At 36.8% G+C, this 20,715-nt stretch overlaps 1 protein-coding gene across 1 annotated transcript; it reads right to left on the bottom strand.

Annotated features, from left to right (window-relative positions):
• Window positions 1-7,318: 7,318 nt before the first annotated feature.
• LOC137759007 (speedy protein E4-like) lies at window positions 7,319-10,799 on the bottom strand. Its single transcript, XM_068534937.1, has 5 exons — window positions 10,676-10,799; window positions 9,973-10,031; window positions 9,289-9,374; window positions 7,522-7,690; window positions 7,319-7,378 (listed from the first exon to the last, which is right to left on the bottom strand). Exons 1-5 carry the CDS (start codon window positions 10,743-10,745, stop codon window positions 7,319-7,321), a joined length of 444 nt encoding a protein of 147 aa, XP_068391038.1. The 5' UTR covers window positions 10,746-10,799.
• Between the last annotated feature and the right edge of the window lie 9,916 nt (window positions 10,800-20,715).

The following is a 20,715-nucleotide window of genomic DNA, read 5'->3' as shown; positions in this document are numbered from 1 at the left end:
GAGACAGCTTTTGGCAGAATACCACTCTCAGGACACTCCACACATAGCAGACTAGAACACACACACCCCCAGCCTTTCTGAGACAGGGGGCTAGTTGCTTGTCCAGGAGCTTTGGTCTGAGAGGTAGGCTTCTGGTTTGGCACACTTATAGGGGCCTATGGAGTTGCTCTCAGATAGCAAAGTCTGGCAGATGCAATCTTTGTGTTCTTCCTCTGCCTCACTCCAGCTTACTGGTATCTTCAAGGATAGAGCTTATATGTCCCTTGTCTGGTGCCCTGATTTTTGGAGCCTTGCCGTTAGACACCTCTGCATCATTAGGCTCTGGTGGCCAGTGGGGCTTATACTTGCAGGTCCCACAAGACAGTAACTAATGGAAAAGAGTTCTTAAGCAGCTACCACCCCCCAGAACACAGCAAGAAGCAACTGATTCAGGAGCTCATCCTTTCCATGAAAGAGACCCATTAGCTTATCATCATAGCTATAGCATGAAGCAGGCTTTTAATTAAACACACATCTAAAGGCTGACTGTAAACCTTTCCTAAGACATTGGAGGGTAGACGCTATCTTTACACTCTGCTGCACTCCAGAACACCAGCATCTCTCAGAGGAAGATCTTATATGTTTCTAGTGCCCCAGTTTTCACAGGTTGTGTCTGGTTTTTGTGGCTGCAGCCCAGGGGATACCCATTGATCACCTGGTTCTGGTGGATTCCATGGGACTGTAACAGATGAACTGTTTTTGGCAGGTTACCGCCTCCAGGGCACTGCACAGACATCAGGGTGTAACAAACGTCCATCTTCTCTGTGAAAGAGGCCTACCTGCTTGTCCTTGAGTTCAGCCTTAGGAGCAGACTTCAGGTTGGCATATATCTAGGGGCTATGTAGGTGCTCTCAGGGAATGTAGGCCTGGGGACACCACCTTTGCACTCTTCCTCCAGTTCACTGCAGCTCACCAGTATCTCCCAGAAAGGAGCTTATATACTTGTCTGGAACCCCAATTTTTGTGACTGCCACAAAGGGCACACCTCCAGATAACCTTGTTCTGGTGGTCAGTGGGGCTTATGTTTGCAGTTCCACAGGACTGTATATATTTACATTCTTTAAAAACTGCAGCTAGAGTGTCTGGCTTCCAATCAGCCTGAATCTAGGTGCTAACTGATATCTTCCCCTTTGGGACACTGATTGATCTTGGCACACGTTCAACTACTGGCAGCTATTAAAAATAAAATAGGCTGCTAAAACAATCTCAGAAGTTTGAGAGACAACCAGGAGGTAGGACGAGGCTGAATGATAAGGATCATCTCCTTCATGAGGTCACTCTTTCAAGACTGGGAGAGTTGGTTGTTCATCAAATGCATAGAAACCAACACAGAGAGTCAAACATAGTGAAGAAACAAAGGAATGTGTTTTAAACAAACAATAAAATAAAATCTCAGAAAAAAAATTGATGAAATGGAGGTAAATAAGAGTTCAAGGTAATGGTCATAAAGATGCTCACTGAACTTGAGAGAAGAATGAACACAGAGAAAACTTCAACAAAAAGATAGAATATGTAAGAAAGCCTCAAGCAGAAGTCACAAAACTGAAGAATACAATAACTGAATTGAAAAATACATGAGAGGGGTTCAACAGCAGACTACACAAAGAAGCTGAAAAGATCAGTGAACTCAAAGACAGGGCAGAGTAACTCATCCAATCAGAACAACAAAAAGGAAAAATAAAGAAACAAAGTGAAGATAGATTAAGGGACTTATGAGACAGTATCTAGTAGACTAACATTCACATTACTGGGGCCCAGAAGGAGAAGAGGAAGAGAAAGGTGAAGAAAAATTTTTTGAGGAAATAATCACTGAAAACTTCCCTAACCTTGGGACTTCCCTGGTGGTCCAGTGGTTAAGAATCCATCTTGCAATGCAGGGGACGCTGGTTTGATCCCTGGTCAGGGAACTAAGATCTCACATGCTGCGGGGCAACTAAGTCCGTGTGCCACAACTACTGAGCCCATGCGCCACAACTACTGAGCCCATGCACTCTGGAGCCTGCACACCACAACTAGAGAAGCCCGTGTGCCACAACTAGAGAGAAGCTTGTGCACGCACCACAACACAGTGAAGAGCCCACGCACCACAACAAAAGATACCACATGCTGCAACTAAGACATGACACAGCCAAAAATAAATACACAAATAAATAAATATTAAAAAAAAAAACCTTCCCTAACCTGGAGAAGAAACACACATCCAGATTCAGGAGCCCAAAGAACACCAAAGAGACCCACACAAAGACATACTATAATTAATACATCAGATGTTAAAGACAAGGAGTGAATCTTAAAAGCAGGAGAAAAACAGCTGGTTAGGTACAAGAGAACCCCCATAGGAATACCAGTAAATTTTTCAGCAGAAACTTTGCAGGCCAGAAATAAGTGCCATGATATATTCAAAATACAGGGGGAAACAAACAACAACAACAACAAAACTTCCAACAGAGAATATTTATTCTACTGCGTTTGGATGGAATGCCTTACATATATATGTTAAGTCACAGGAGGGTTATCATTCATAATTGAAGGAAAGATAAAGAGTTTTCCAAACAAGCAAAAGAAAAGAAGTTAATCACCACTAAACCAAAAGAAACAAACAAAAAAATGTTAAAGGGACTTCTTTAAGCTAAACTAAGGGGGGTGGTCACTCATTATAACAATAAGATGTATGAAAGTATAAATCTCACTAGTAAAGTTAGTGGAATAATCACTTATAAAGCTGGTATGTAGGTTTAAAGATAAAAGCAGTAAAAAAAAAACAACTGTAACTACAGTAATTAGTTAAGGGCTACACAAGTGGCCAAGTGGATAAACAAAGAAGATCCATGAATATGTTACCTATAAGAGACTCACTTCAGATGGAAGGATGCACACAGACTGACAGTGAAGGGGTGATAAAAGATATTTCATGTCAATGGAAACCAAAAGAAAGCTGGGATAGGTATATGCAACAATGTAGACTTTAAAACACAGACTATAATAAGACACAGAGAAGCCATTACATAATGATAAGGTGGTCAACTCAACAAGAGGATATAACATTTGTAAATACTATACACACAACATAGGAACACCTAAATATGTAAAGCAAGTACTAATTGACATAAAGGAAAAAACAAACAGAAATAAAATATTTGTAGGTGACTTAAATATCCCACTTACATCAATGGATAGATCATCCAGACAGAAAATAAATAAGGAAACACTAGCCCTAAATGGCATTTTAGACTAGTTGGACTTAACATATATATCTAAGGCATTCCATCCAAAAGCAGTAGAATACATACTCTTCTCAAGTCACATTGAACGTTCAACATATGTTTTGCCACAAAAATGTGTTAGCAAATTTAAGCATACTGAAATCATATCAAGAATCTTTTCCTACCACAATGGTGTGAAACTGAAATCAATTACAAGAAGAAAACTAGAAAATTACAAATATGATTAAACAACATGCTACTTAACAACCAAAGGGTCTACAAAGAAATCAAAAGAGAAATCAAAAAAACCTGGAGACAAATGAAAACAGAAATACAACATACTAAAATGCATGGGTTGAAATGGAGAACAAACTAGTGGTTACCAGTGGAGAGAGGGAAGGGAAAGGGGCAAGATAGGGGTATGGGATTAAGAGACACAAACCACTATGTATAAAATAAATAAGCAACAAGGATATATTGTATAGCAAAGGAAAATATAACCATTATTTTATGATAACTTTAATATAATCTATAAAAATATTGAATCACTATGTTGTACACTATTTTGTACACTAATATTGTAAATAAACTATACTGCAATTTTTTTAAAAGTATGGGATATGGCAAAAATACTTCTAAGAGGAAAGTTTATAGAGATAAATGCCTACCTCAAGAAACAGAAAAAAATCTCAAAAAAACCTAAAAAATACACTACAAAGAACTAGAAAAAGAACAAACAAATCCCAAACTTAGTAGAAAGAAAAAAATGAATGCATAAATAAATGAAATAAAGACTACAAATACAATAGAAAAGTCAAAAACAGGATTTTGTTATTTGAAAAGATTTTTCAAATGAGAAATCTTTAGCTGACTCACTAATTTTTTATAATACGGAAAGAATTCAAATAAATAAAATCAGAAATGAAAAGAAGAAATGTTACAGCTGATACCACAGAAATACAAAAGATCATTAAATAAACTGCTATGAACAAATCCATGCCAACACACTGGACAACCTAAAAGAAATGGACAAATTCCTAGAAACATACAACCCTCCAAAACAATCATGAAGTAATGGAAGATCTAAACAGACCAATTACCTTAAGGAGAGTGAATCAATAATCAAACACCTCCCTCCTAACAAACAAAAGTCCAGGACCAGACAGCTTCACTCTTCTACCAAACATTCAAAGAAGAATCAATACAAAACCTACATGAAGAAATGCCTATCATCACTAATCTTCAGGGAAATGCAAATCAAAACTATGGTTAGATATCACCTGACACCCGTAAGAATGGTTATTATCAAAAATGACAAGAAATGTCAAGTGTTGATGAGGATAAGGATAAAAGGGAACCCTGTGCACTGTTGGTGGGAATGTAAATTGGTGAAGCAAATATGGAAATCAGTATGGAGGTTTTTCAAAAAATTTAAAACACAACATCACATAGTCATATAACCCAACAATCCCACTTCTAGGTATTTATCCTAGGAAAACAAAAACACTAATTTGAAAAGATATACGCACCTCCATGTTTATTGCAACATTATTTTTAATAGCCAAGATATGGAAACAACCCAAGTGCTCATCAATTGATAAATGGGTAAAGAAAATGTGGTACATATATGCAATGGAATATTGTTCAGAGATGAATGAATGAAATCTTGCCATTTGCCCACAACATGGATGGAACTTGATCACATTATGCTAAGTGAAATAAGTTATGCAGTGATATCATTTACCATATCACTTACATATGGATTATTAAAAAATTCAAGCTCATAGATACAGGAAAGATTGATGCTTGCTAGAGGTGGGGGGTGGGAGGTGGGCAAAATGGTTGAAGGGAGTCAAAAGGTAATTTCAATAATAAATGAATAAGAATTGTGATGTAATGCACAGTATGGCTACTATAGTTAATAATACTGTATTGCATATTTGAACATTGCTAAGAGAGTAAATCTTAAAAATCCTCATCAAAAGAAAATACAATTCTGTAAATATATATGGTGATGGATGTTTACTAGACTTTTGGTGGTGGTCATTTTGCAACATATACAAACACTGAATCATTATGTTATACATCTTAATGTAATATTATATGTCAGTTATATCTCAATACAAAAATTTTATGTTTTTCAGTTGCCTCAATCTGCTTAAAAATATGTGATCATTACTCCTTAAAACTGTCAAGGAAGGTGCAAAAAAACTGTCACAGACCAATGGAGACTAAGGTGACATTAACAGTAGGTGTAAAGAGCTTTCCTGGATAGGATCCTCAAACAGAAAAGTGACATTATAGGAAGGGAGGGAAGAAACTAGTTAAGTCTGAGTAAAGTCTGGAGTTTAGTTGCTGATAATATACTACTGTTGGTTTCTTAGCTGTGACAAGTATACCAAAGAAAAATCAGAGGCGAACACAATGGAAAACCGGGTAAAGAATATATAGGAATTGTCTATATTAATTTTGGAAATTTTCTGTAAATCTAAAACTATTCTAAAATAAAAAGCTTTAAAAGACAACAACCTCTACCTTTTCCCATGTATTTCCATTTCTCTGCTGTTTGCAGGAACATCGTCTATTGAGACAGTTTTTCTTCATTTGACTGAGGTGTGGTGAAGCTATAGCCATCAACCTAAATACTTCTTTTAACATTTAAAAATTTTTAATTAAAATATGACAAACTCCCACCCAGGTATCACTGCTTCTCAACTAAGAGCAATTTTGCCCCCAAGGGTCATTTGGCAATGTCTGGATATATTTTTAGTTGTCACAACCAGGGGAGGGGTGCTTATTGCTGACAGAAACACTGTCAGTAGTAAGATAGAGATAGAGAACACTGCTAAACATCCTATAATGCACAGGCTGGCCCCCTACAAACAAAGAATCATCCATCTCAAATGTCAAAATGCTGAGGTTGAGAAACTCTGCCACAGAGCAGAGTTTCTTTCTTTCTTTTTTACTCTTTCTCTTCTTCTCCTTCAAGCTATTCCCCTAATTTTCTCCTGTATCAAGCTAAGGATCTGTCTCATCTCCCAATATCATATTATTTTGTTTATTGTTTTGAAACAAAAATTGGTCATATAACTACAAACTATTTAGACACCAACATAATTTAATAGCAAGTAACTGAGACACATGTTATCACACAAATATTGAAGGTGGTAAGACTTTTCATCTTTATCATATTGACAAACAATGTATTCTTATAAAGTCCTATGTTTTAAAACATTTGTTTTCCAATTGTTGTAAAACCCTGTCATGTACAATAATTTAAATTAAGCTACAAATATATCAAATAAAGTTTAAAAGTACAATTAAATTCAAACAATTCAATATTGAAGATAAACCATCAAATAAATCATGCACGTTTACAAAAACTTTAGGGATCTAAAGCCTAGTTATGTAAATTTAATAGACAAAAATACAAGAATCATTTAAAATCATAAAAATTATTTATTTAACTTGAATAGCATCCATCACAAAAGTTTTTAGTAATAGTTTAATTTGGTTTCAAAAAAAGACCAATATTTTCCCCCCAAAAGTGAAATATCTGGTGTATATCTATCATCCATAACCCTATAACTTTAATAGTATTTTTATAAAAGTTTATTAGAAGTTAGTATTCTAAACTGCAGTATAAAACCCCTTCTTTGGCAGTTTATTATTTATTTGCTTTAGTTAAAGTGTCATAATTCCTGGCCATTTCTTATACCTATAACTCAATTTCTATTATTATGTGTTCATTTTCTTCTTCTTGCTACTCTATTTGTTATTCCCTTAGTGCTCTTTTGAGTCAGTATTATCTCACTTTGGGATTATAACATGCTGGGGTTATAAGAAAATATTGTTGACAATGTATGATAGAAAATATTTTCCTTACAAAGAAAAATAGTCCTCTGTATAACCTGATCAACTACAATATAATAAGTTCCTTCACTACTAATTTTCTCCACCTCCTCTTCTAAGAGGATTGCTTATATCTTAATCTGATATTTTTCTTGTGATGTTCACAGGTTCAGATTGAAGGACTACTGTAGCTTGACCTCAGGCCTCTGTGGTCTTTGGGAGTCCTAGGGAATGAGAGTGCGATCTCGCCCCCATGCCCAGTGTTCCGGATCATAAGTCTGGATCTGAAAAGAAAACATCCAATGGCTAGGATGAGAACCCTCTGGAAGAACACAGACCACCAGTGCCTTCCTTCCAGTCCTCAATCTCCTATGCTCCCCTCTCTCCCCATCCAGTCCATCCACTCTACAAAGCCTTACAACCCTACCTCCTCACACTCATCTCGAGAAACCCAAGTCTTCCAGCGCATAGAGCGAATTAACTGGAATCGTAGCTTGTGGAACATGGGAAGCTGGACATGGCTCTTCCCATAGAGGAAGGAAAATATAGCTTGCTTAGGGGCCTGGTTGTCCTCCTCCATGTCATTGGCCAAGTAACTGGGGAAAGAAAGCAGGTTTCTTATCAGAAACAGAACGAGAAGAACCTCTGTTTAAGGTCATCTTACTAGACAATGCTACAGGCTGACCATCTTCAGCACATGACCATAATCAGCTTATTAATTGTCAGAGTGCACACCATCAGCTAGGAAGATTACTGTTGAAAGAAACCAACAGATTCACCTTTTTCATACCTGGATGACAAAGATCACACTGGGAACCTGGAAACTATATTCAGCTAACATTAAGCAATACAATTTACATCTCAATTTTCCCTCAAAATTTTCTCCCTCTTTCACTCCTATTTGTATTTGCAAATAACTTTCTCCACATGATGTTGTAAGATTCTCAAGGAACTGACTACTTTATTTGTGTGTCATCCCTCTCCCACCAAATACCGAACGTAGCACCTTGCTTACATGGGTACGTTAATCAATGAGCATTTCTTAATTCCCTTCTTCATTCCTCTTCCTGTTCCCTCATAGTCCTTGGCACACTGGAGTTACTTAATAAACTTTTGTCAATTGAATGAATCAATGACTGAAAATTTATAGACTCAGTCTATCTTATTCAAGCAATTGAAAAATAAAAAGTAGTGTGTTTATCACTTTACAGGATCTGGTGACTTTATAAGACCCTGTCTTTAAGCAGTATCTAGTCTAATGGGGTTGTATAAAAAGAATGGGGGTGATAAATAACTAACACTCAAAATAGTATATGATAATAGCATTCAAATAAATGCCACTGAGACGCAGAAGGTCAGGTCTTATCTGACTATTAAGTTCAGGGACAGCATTATGAAAGAGCTGAAGTTTAAACTGGCTTTAAGGATAAAAAAATATTTTATTCAATTAGATATGCCTGAATAATCAGACAGCACATGTAATATAATCTAGAGGGAAGAAACTAGAGGGCATTTGCAAGGAGGAGTAAATAACTTCTTTAAAACAAATAAATAAGATGTCTGGATGTCAAACTGTGTTCATTGAGATTGTAAAAAATTTGTTCACTGAGAACAAAATTCTCAGTGTTGAATTAAACTGAGAATTCTGGACTTGATTAAGAAGGAAATTGGGAGCCAATGCAAATTTTTAGGAGGGCAATGACTTTGATCTGTGTTTTAGGCTTTAATGTGGAGATGTCCACAGTAAGGAATATGAGCTGAGAGACCTGCGGTAGGTTGGCATGATATAAAGAGGATCTGGCAAGTGGCACACACCACAATATCTAGAAGAAGAAGAGGAATAGATTTGAAGCTGACATGGGAATCAGAAATGACTATGATTTCAACACTATTCGCATAGGGCATGGTGGTAACAATTATTTTTTTCTCCACTTGGAAGAGTTTTATATTTTGTTTAATTTCATCTAGTATCATTTTTAAACTGGTATTAAGTTTTGTTTATGATGAACAATAAAAAGTGAAAACAAAACTATACCTTAATCCCCAAACTCAAATATTCCTTATTGTTTTCTACCACAGAGAAAACACTACAAATAGTTTTAAAATAAAGATGAAAAGTGAGAGACCCTCTTCTGCCACTCCCACACACCTAGGGAATTGAAGGTTGGGTAATGGGATAAAGAAAAATACTCACAGAGCTAGGAAGAAATGAATCCGCTGGTACTGCCAGGAGAAGAGGCCAGCCCGGCTAAAATAAGCAATTACCATGGACAGAAGATACTAATAGGGAGATAAAAAACAATAAAGGGGGGCTCAAATGTGGAAGTGGAAGAACACTGGAATAGGGAACTAGAGACAAAAGAGCGGAGTTGCAGCACATAGAGGAGAGAGTATCAACTGTGGGTTGAAGGTGCTTAATGGGGAAGGGTCAGCAGAAATGTTGCCAAAGGGTCAGTCACAAATTACAGAAAACATAGAAAGGGAAAGGCACAATGCTGTGAAGATGACAAGATCTGACTGTTTGAGGGAGGGAGCTTAGGATGGCAGAGATTGGGAGGAGCTTTGGTTATCTGGAGCAGAAAGGTGTCTCAATGGTCTGTGTGGAGCGGTGATCCTAGGAATGTAGGTGGCAGTATCCATGGCCTAGTACTCAAGGCCCCAGAGGTCACTGCAAGGGCAGGGGTCTATGTGCCACATGGAAAGGAAATAACAAGAAATGGTTGGGGTGGGGGGCGTTGCCAGGTACTGAAGGAGCCAGGCGTTTTCTAGACACCAGAGAAGAGATCAGCAAAGATTGAGAAAAGGAAAGGTATAGATTTTTTTTTAAAGTACAATCCCACAGATTTGGGCATTAGTAGACTTTGATGGATAATGTTACCTTGTCAGACACCCTCAGCTTTTTATCCCAAGCCAGGAATCTTTGAACAACAGTATCCTCTGCAAAAAAGAGGGTATATTAATTTGACATTGGAGCCCTCACCAAATCTCCCCAGAGAAGTACAACGGTTGTGGCCAAGGGTTAGCATGAGGGGAAAAAGAGTAAGAACATTCACTGTGTAATCAAGTATGATTGTCATTGTGGGGCTCCCAGGAGGAGTGAATATATGTAGAGTTGTGTTTCTGTAGAATATCTGCATTACTAAGACCTTAAAATAAACATCTGTAGCCACTCATTAGACATGAATGTGTCATTTCAGAGATTAAAAATGTAAATTCACATTCCTTTCCTCATGTAATATTCACATCACTGGACTGGGTGTTATGGCCTTCATTGTACAGATAAAAATATTTAGATTCAGAAATTTAAGAAAGGAAAAATACATAGTAGAAGCTACACTTAACCCCAAGTGTTCTCATCTCAAATGGAGAGATTTCACCAATCTATTCTCATGCTGTGTCATTTTCAAAATGTCCTTAACAAATGATCGATAATAGATTGTCACCACTTACACATTCCCAGTAATGGAGAGCTCACCACCTAAAACAAAATCTCATTTCTTACTGATAAAGTATAGTTATTGGAAATTTCTTCATTTTAGAAAGAATAAAATTGTAGGATGATGTCTGGGGCCTCTTCCTACCGAGCAGCCTGTTGAAGACCTCATGGTGCTCAGGTTCCACGGCCGACTCCCACTGTCTCTTCACCTGCATTGTGAGACCACTCACATTCTCTGTGACCCAGCTGTCCTTAGACTCTAAGGCTACTTCCTTCACGACAGCTACTGTCACGTCCTTCTTCTGGCTGCAGGTCTCAGACAAGGGGCTGGAATCTATCCAGAGGATTATGTAATGGAATAAGATTAGAAAATAAATCATTTTCTTTGAGATTCAGCCGTTGATCCCACACCTAGGCCCTCTCCAAGCCTCCCTACAATGATCCCCTCTGTCCTTATAGACTCTAGGCCTTTCCCTTCTCTTTCTTTCTCCTTTGTTTATATATACCCGCTTCCATTATCTTGGTATTATTACATCTCCATATCCTCAAAAATCTTCCTAATTATAATTAATTTTCTTTTTAAAAATATTTTTCTATTTATTTACTTTTTAATTTATTTTTGGCTGCATTGGGTCTTCACTGCTGTGTGCGGGCTTTCTCTAGTTGCGGCGAACGTGGGCTACTCTTAGTTGTAGTGAGCGGGCTTCTCATTGCAGTGGCTTCTCTTGTTGTGGAGCACTGGCTCTAGGCATGTGGGCTTCAGTAGTTGTGGCACGTGGGCTCAGCAGTTGTGGCTTGCGGGCTCTAGAGCACAGGCTCAGTAGTTGTGGTGCACGGGCTTAGTTGCGCCGCGGCATGTGGGATCTTCCCGGACCAGGGCTCGAACCCGTGTCCCCTGCATTGGCAGGTGGATTCTTAACCACTGCGACACCAGGGAAGTCCTATAATTAATTTTCACCACCGGGGAAAGAAAAGGACACTCCTACACGATTCCCCTCATCTCCTTTCCCTCTCTTGTGGATCTCAGGTACTGAACCCTCACTCCTTGTTGCCCAGACTATCTTTCCATTGAGTTTTTTATCCTTTCCAGCTCTTATACCTTTTTCTCCCGATGTCCTGAATGCTGACACCCTCCTCTTTTTCACACACTGACTCAGACACTCTTTCCTAACTCCCTAACGGTTTTTTAAAAACTAGGAACCCCACCTAAACATCTACACATTGCAGTCTCCTCACCTGAAGATCTTGGGCTTTCTTCCTTCACCGTCCCTTCCAAGGCACATTCTGAGGAGCTTGGCTGGGAGCTCTTATTCACAAACTGGGCTAAAAGAAGATATTCAGCCATGATTTCCCCCAGAATGTTTGTTCCCCTGCAGAGCCCAGCCCTGTTCACACTTGATCTCTGATTGCTCCAAACTGATTCTGTATAATGGCTGTGCTGAAGGCTGTTATGTCTCTTCCAGTCTGGGAAAGATAATAAGTAATGAGGAGCTCTGAAAAGAAGCTGTTGCCCACATCCATTGCCTGGAACCCACTGAGTTTGAATAGTCCAATCAGGATTATTAGAAGTCTCTGATGTCATCACTCATTCCAACCTTGCAACCATGTCAGTTTGAAGGAAAACACATGTAACTATCAGAGATGTGGGTTTTCTTCCTTGGAAGTTAGTCTTAATATCTCAGGTTATTGACTCAACCTTTTCTAAACTTCCATCACTGTCTCCATCAGAGAATCCATTTTTAACCTTTGTCTCACCAGAAGCCACATTTTCCATTTAAAATCTGAATATGATGGACATATATCCTCTTCTTTCCATTTCCATTTTAGTACTTTGATGGAGGAATGGGGAAGGAAATAGTAAGTAAATTTAGGGTAAGGAGAAATGATAATAACTTGAAGAGCCAGTTCAGAAATACTGAGACCCCAGGCACATTGATTTATTGTGTGAAAAAAAAAATCAGAGCAAACCCAATTTTGCAAACCTCTTCTGACCACCACTTACTGATATGTACTATGTGCAGGACCCTGTCCTGGTAAGAACTATGCACAACTACCATTACCAGGCACTTACAAACTAAGCCACACTTAAGGATTAAACAAAAGCCCCTTTTCTGAATCAAATATAAAGACATAAAAATCTATGTATGTGCTCACACACATTTCAAATGGTGTATAAAATTTCAGGGAGTCTGTGCTTTCTTTAAAGCCTATCCCTCAATTCCAAGTTTAGCCTCCATATCAAATTTTGGATACATATATCTTTGAACTAAAAGTTTCAGTACTGTTTATGTATAATTAAGATATGTCACCTGTACAAAAATCTCTAATTTAAGGGAAAATATGTTTTCTCTAAAGGTGGGGTAGAGTGCCATGGGTGTACAAGTGAGAAAAGGAATACAGCCACCTCAGATTACCTGTATATCACAGTATCCAGTAAGGCTTCTACCAAGCCTCCTAACGTGCCTCTTTTTAACAACCCTAAATACCTTACACTTATTTAAAAGGTAGTTAAGACCATGTTTTTTATCTACTGTTTGAATTTTAACAAGAAGTACATCTGTTAATTCTGGGAATACCAAAATTTTACTTTGCATTTTTAAGAATTAGATATTCCTAACTAACTCCAAATACACATGAGTAAATGATACTAAGTGTATACTTCTAATATAAAAAGTAACTTTATTGGATGAGGTTTCAGGCACCATCTAAACAATTCTGACTTCTTTTACCACACTGCAAATTGGGTTTGCATCTACCAGGATACTTGCACTGGTGGGAAATTCCCTGATCTCTGTGAAAGAATGTCCACTGTTATGTAGAGGTCTGGTAGTCAGGAAGGTTTGTATATGTTTATATATATATTCATATATATACAATGTTTTTATATTACACATATAAGTGCAATCATACAGTATTTTTCTTTCTCTGTCTGGCTTATTTCACTTAGCATAATGCCCTCCAGATTTATCAATGTTGTCACAAATGGAAGGACCTTCCTTTTTAAGGCTGAATAATATCTATCTATATCTATATCTATAATATGAAATCAGCCAGACACAGAACAAAAAATACTACATGATCTCACTTATATATGGAATCTAAAAAGTTGAATATGTGGAAGCAGAGAGTAGAACAGTGGTTACCAGGGGCAGGGAGGTGGGCGAAATGAGGTGATGTTGGTCAAAGTCTACAAATTTGCAGTTATATAGGATGAATAAGTCTAGAGATCTAATGTACAGCATGATAACTATAATTAATAATACTGTATTGAATGCTGGAAATTTTCTAAGAGAGTAGATTTGAGGTGCTCTCATCACACACACGCACACACACACACATGCACATATACACACACAATGGTAACTGTGTGAGGAGATAGATAATGTTAATTAGCTTTTTGTGGTAATCATTTCAATATGCATATGTATATAAAATCATAATATTGTACGCCTTAAATATACACAATTTTTGTTTCAAAAATCACATATGGGAAGAAAAGATGCTGTTGAATATTAGACTAGTTGGTTAAACAAGGCTTTTTGTTTGTTTGTTTGTTTTTGTTTTAAATTGGGGCTGCCAAGGGGAGAGCCTCACTACTACTTTTTTTTTTTTTTAAGAGTTGGCCTTTTTTTTTTTTTTTTAATTTATATTTATTTATTTATTTATTTATTTATTTATTTATTTATTTATTTATTTATTTATTTATGGCTGTGTTGGGTCTTCATTTCTGTGCGAGGGCTTCCTCTAGTTGCGGCAATGGGGGCGACTCTTCATCGCAGTGCACAGGCCTCTCCCTATCGCGGCCTCTCTTGTTGCGGAGCACAGGCTCCAGACACGCAGGCTCAGTAATTGTGGCTCATGGGACCATTTGCTCCGCGGCACGTGGGATCTTCCCAGACCAGGGCTCGAACCCGTGTCCCCTGCATTGGCAGGCAGACTCTCAACCACTGCTCCACCAGGGAAGCCCTAAACAAGGTTTTGATGTTAATATAGAAAATCAGAAAGTGACATCAGTATAACGGCAGAGTGAGACACTCACTGCCTTTGTCTCATGCCTTCAATCTACAACCAGTAAAACAACCACAGCTCAACAAAGATGTCTCTGCCCAGCGTACTGAGATGCTGGAGAATTCCATATGTCCGTACATCTAAAAGTGGGTGGGCTGGAACACAGAAAGGACGCAGACTTAGGGTAACAGCAGAGGCAATGCCTGTAATCTTGGCCCCCCAGCCAAGAAAGCAGAAGCTTCAGCCCCAGAGAATCCGGCAGCAGCAGGAGAGGCAGTGCACACAAATCCTGCACCCCAGCAGCAACGACACCTACAGCCACAGATAGCTGTGTATCAGCAGCAGTGGGGCCTGGGACCCCATCCCTTGAGCTGCACAGACACCTGAAACTCCAACTCCCACACCCCTACCCACAGCAACCAAGCCCACAAACTTTGCAACACTGAAAACAGCAGAGGTGCCCATGCAATTCTACCTCCAGCCCCATGCTACCCCTTCCCCTGTGATGACAGAGCCTGCAACTCAGGGGATCCCAGACATGGCAGAAGAGCCCATCCCAGTATCCCAGGTGGTGTTACCAGCAACACCAGCAGCAGCAAAGCACCAAGGACCCTAGAGGCACGAGAAGCAATAAGAAGGGCATGGGGCACCACCTCTGAAATGCCTTGGAGAGTGGGGAATGCTGACTCTCAAATACCATCAAAGGCAGCTCAGGGAAGAGAAACCAAAAACTTGTGCTATAACACCACCATCTACTGGAAAATAAAAGAAAGACCTCTAATTTTTACCCTGTTGAATTGTTGGAATCAAGTAGAAAGGTATTCGCTACTTCAAATGCACTGTCAGAGGAACAACTCATCAAACACCATGAAGAATAACAGTAACAAAAAGAAAATAACAATTCTCCAGAAGACAAACTTAAATTCACAGAATATTGTGATCTAACTGATAGAGAATTCAAAGAGCTGTCATGAAGCAATTCAACGAGCTACAAGAAACTCAGAAAGGCAGTTCAATGAGCTCAGGAAAAAAATTAATGAACAGAAGGAATACTTTACCAAAGAGATTGAAACTCTAAAAAACAGCCAAACAGAAATTCTGGAGCTGAAAAACTCAATAAATGAAATGAAAAATACATTAGAAAGCATTGGATCATATGGAAGAGAGAATTCGTGAGCTTAAAGACAAAAATCTAGAAATGATACAAGTGGAAGAGGAAAGAGAGATAAGATATTTTAAAAATGAGGAAGTTCTATGAGAGCCATCTGACTCTTTTAGGAAAGGCAACATTAGGGTAACGGGTATCCCAGAAGAGAGGGAGAAGGGAGCAGAGTTTATTTAGAGAAATAATAGCTGAGAACTTCCCAAACATGAGGAAGGAATTTGAATATACAAGTCCATGAACACCTAATTACCTCAACACAGAAAGACATTCTCCAAGACACATTGCATTAAAACTGTCAAAAGTCAATGACAAAGAAAGAATTTGAAAGGCAGCCAGGGAAAAAAAGGATGGCAACCTACAAAGGACCCCCCATTAAGCTATCAGCAGATTTCTCAGCAGATTCTAAAGGCCAGGAGGCAGTGGAATGACATACTCAAAATACTGAAAGATAAAAACCCTTAACCAAAAAATACTCTAACCAGCAAAGTTTCATATCATTCAAATATGAAAAAGAAATAAAGACTTTCCCAGACAAACAAAAACTGAGGGATTCCATCAACACTAGACTTACCTTACAAGAAATGTTGAAAGGAGTTCTTATACCAGAAACAAAAAGGCAAAAGGGCACAAAACTTTGAGAAATAGAAAGACAGAATCAGAAAATTTCAACTCTTTATCAAAATAGTTCTTTAAACACTTTATTATAGCATAAAGATTAAAGGAGGAAAAAAGAAGAAAAAATGACTATAGCTACTTTAATTTGGTAACAAACTCACAACATAAAAAGGGATAATTTAAGAAAAAAAACACAAAAGAGAAAGAGGAAAAGGACAGAATCCATATAGGTAAATGAAGATGAAATGCTATCAGCATAAAAAGGACTATTTTATTTATGAGACATTTTATACAAACGTCATGATAACCACAAAACATAAATCTAGAGTAGACACGTGAAACATTAAGAAAGAAGAAACTGAGTAAATATCATAGAAAACCACCAAACTAAAATGGCACAGAGAAGCACAAGGAAAGAGAAACAATAGGGATATAGAGCAACCAGAAAAAAGAAAAAGATAAAATGACAGTACTGCATTCTCATTTATCAACACTCTAAATATAAATGGATTGAATTCACCAATCAAAAGACACAGAGTGGCCAAATGTATTAAAAAGCAAGACCCAACTATATGCTGTCTCCAGAAGACTCATCTAAGCTCTAAAGACAAACATACACTCAAAATCAAGAGGTGAAAGATGATATTCCAAGCAAATAAGGTCAAAAGAAAGTGGGTGAAGTCATATCAGACAAAATAGACTTCAAGCCAAAAAAAGGTAACAAGAGACAAAGATCAACATTATATAATAAATAAGGGGCCAATTCATAAAAAAGATGTAACAGGTATTAATATATATTCACTTAACATAGGAGTACCAAAATATACAAATGAATTATTAATAGACCAAAAGGGAAAAGTTAACAGCAAAACAATAAGAGTAGGAAATTTTAACATCCCGCTTATATCAATGAATAGATCATCCAGACAGAAGGTCAACAAGGAAACAGTGGCCTTAAATGAGACACTGGACCAAGTAGATTTGATAGATTTGTACAAAACTTTCCATCCAATTACACATTCTTCTCAAGAGCACATGAAACTTTCTCAAGGATAGACCATATGTTGGAGCACAAAACAAGTCTCAATAAATTTAAGATCTGAATAATATCAAACATCTTTTCTAATCACAATGGCATGAAACTAAAAATCAACTACAAGAAGAAAGCTAGAAAAATAACAACTATGTGGACACTAACCAACATGCTACTGAACAACTATTGGCTCAACAAAGAAACCAAAGGAAAAATAAAAAACTATCTCAAGACAAATGAAAATGAAAATACAACATACCAAAACCTATGGGATGCAGCAAAAGCAGTACTAAGAGGGAAGTTTATAGCAATACAGGCCTACCTCATGAAACAAGAAAAATCTAAAATAAACAATCTAACCTTATACCTATAGGAACTAGAAAAAAGAAGAACAAATGAAGCCCACAGTCAGTAGAAGGAAGGAAACAAAGATCAGAGCAGAAATAAATGAAATAGAGACAAAAAGGACAATACAAAATATCAATGAAACTAAGAGCTGGTTCTTTGAAAAGATAAACAAAATAGACAAACCTTTAAATAGACTCACTAAGAAAAGAAAAGAGAGAAGGCTCTGACAAATAAATTCAGAAATGAAAGAGGAGAGAAAACAACAATACCATAGAAATACAAAGGGATATAAGAGATTATGAACAGCTATACTCCAACAAATAGGTCAACCTACAAGACAGACAAATTCTTAGAATCATACAACTTTCCGAGACTGAATCATGAAGACATAGAAAATTTGTATAGAACAATCACTAGTAAAGAGATTGAAACAGTAATCAAAAACCTCCCATAAGACAAAAGTCTAGGACCAGACGGCCTCACAGGTGAATTCTACCAAACATTCAAAGATTTAATAACTCTTCTCAAACTCTTTCAAAAAACTGAATAGGAAGGAAAGCTTCCTAACTCATTTTACAAGACCAACATCACCTTGATACCAAAACCAAAGACACACAGAAGAAAGAAAGAAAGAAAGAAAGAAAGAAAGAAAGAAAGAAAGAAAGAAAGAAAGAAAGAAAGAAAGAAAGAAAGAAAGAAAGAAAGAAGGAAGGAAGGAAGGAAGGAAGGAAGGAAGGAAGGAAGGAAAGAAAGAAAGAAAGAAAGAAAGAAAGAAAGAAAGAAAGAAAGAAAGAAAGAAAGAAAGAAAGAAAGAAAGGAAGAAAGAAAGAAAGAAAGTTAGTTAGTTACAGGCCAATATGTCTGTCAAACATAGATGCAAAAGCCTCAACAAAAATATTTACAAACTGAATACAAAAATAACATTAAAAAGATCATATACCATGATCAAGTGGGATTTATTCTAGAGATTCAAGGATGGTTCAACATCCACAAATCAATCAATGTGATACTGATATACCACATTAACAAAATGAAAGACAAAACCATATGATCCTCTCAATAGATGCAGAAGAAGCATTTGACAAAATTCAACACCAATATATGAGAAAAACCCTCAGTAAAGTGGGTATAGAAGGAATATACCCAAACATAATAAAGGTCATATGACAAAACACAGCTAACATCATACTCAGTGACAAAAAGCTGAAAGCATTTCCTCTAAAATCAGGAACAAGACAAGAATGCCCACTCTTGCCACTCTTATCCAACACAGTATTGGAAGTCCTGGCCAGAGCAATTAGGCAAAAAAAAAAAAAAAAAAAAAAAAAAAAAAAAAAAAAAAATCCAAATTGGAAAGGAAGAAGTAAAACTGTCACTATTTGCAGATGACATGATTTTATAGATAGAAAACCCTAAAGACTCCACCAAAAAAACTATTAGAAATAATAAAGGAATACAGTAAATTTACAGAGTACAAAATCAACATACAAAATCTGTTGTGTTTCTGTATACTAACAGAGAGGTGACAGAAAAAAAAATTAAGAAAACAGTCCCATTTACAATCACAACAAAAAGAATAAAATACTTAGGAATAAATATAACCAAGAAGGTGAAAGATTTGTACACTAAAAACTATAAGACGTTGTTGAAAAAAATTGAAGAAGACCAAAGAAATAAAATGTTTTTCCATGCTTGTGAAATAAAAGAATTAGCACTGTTAAAATGTCAATATTACCTAAAGCAATCTACAGATGCAGTGTAATCCCTATGAAAATCCCTATGACATTTTTCACAGAAATAGAATTTAAAAAATCTAAAATGTATATGGAATGAGAAAAGACCCAAATATCCAAAGCAATCCTGAGGAAAAAGGAACATAGCTGAGGGTTTATACTCCCTGATTTCAAACTGTATTACAAAGCCTTAGTAATCAAAGCAGCATGGCATTGGCAAAAAAACAGATACATAGATCAATGGAACAGGATTGAGAGCCTAGAAATAAATCCACACATATATGGATAATTGATTTATGACGAATGAGGAAAGAACATTTAGTGAAGAAAGGATAGTGTCTTCATGCTGTTGAGGAAAATGGGCGGATACATGCAAAAAATAAAATAAAATAAAGTTAGACCATGATCTCACACCATACAAAAAGATAAACTCAAAATGGATTAGAGACTTGAATATAAGGACCGAAACCATAAAAATCCTAGAAGGAAACATAAGCAGTACACACCTTGACATTGGTCTTAGCAATATCTTTCTAGATATGTCTCCTCAGGCAAGGGAAACAAAAGCAAAAATAAACAAATTGGATTACATCAAACTAAAAAGCTTCCTCACAGAAAAGGAAACCATCAATGAAAAGAAAAGACAACCTACCAAATGGGAGAATATATTTTAAAATCATGCCCAATAAAGGGTTAATATCCAAAACATATAAAGAACTCATACAACTCAACAACAATAAACCCAATTTAAAAAATTGTTAGAATATCTATTATCAAAAAGGCAAGAAATAAAAAGTGTGGGTGAGGTTATGGTGAAAAGGTAATCCTCATATACTGTTGATGGGGATGTAAATTGGTGCAGCCGTTATGGAAAACAGTATGGAGATTTCTCAAACAATTAAGAATAGAACTATCAAATGATCCAGCTACCCCACTCCTGGGTCTTTATTCAAAGAATATGAAAACACTAATTGGAAAAGATATATGCACCCTTATGTTCACCATAGCATTATTTACAATAGCCAAGATATGGAAACAACCTAAGTGCCCATTAATGGATGAATGGATAAAGAAGATAGAATACTATTCACCATAAAAAAAAAGATGAAATCCTGTCATTTGTGACAATGTGATGGACCTTTAGAGTATCATGCTAAGCGAAATAAGTCTGACAGGGAAAGACAAATACTGTATGATTTCACTTATATGTGGAATATAAAAAACAAACACAAAAACAAAATAAATGAACAAACCAAGCCAAATAAAAACAAACAAGTAGATAC

This window comes from Eschrichtius robustus, chromosome 2 (assembly GCF_028021215.1).
Source record: "Eschrichtius robustus isolate mEscRob2 chromosome 2, mEscRob2.pri, whole genome shotgun sequence".
Taxonomy (NCBI): Eukaryota; Metazoa; Chordata; class Mammalia; order Artiodactyla; family Eschrichtiidae; genus Eschrichtius; species Eschrichtius robustus.
The sequence above is the reverse complement of the archived record's forward strand: the minus strand, read 5'-3'. Positions and strand labels throughout refer to the sequence as shown.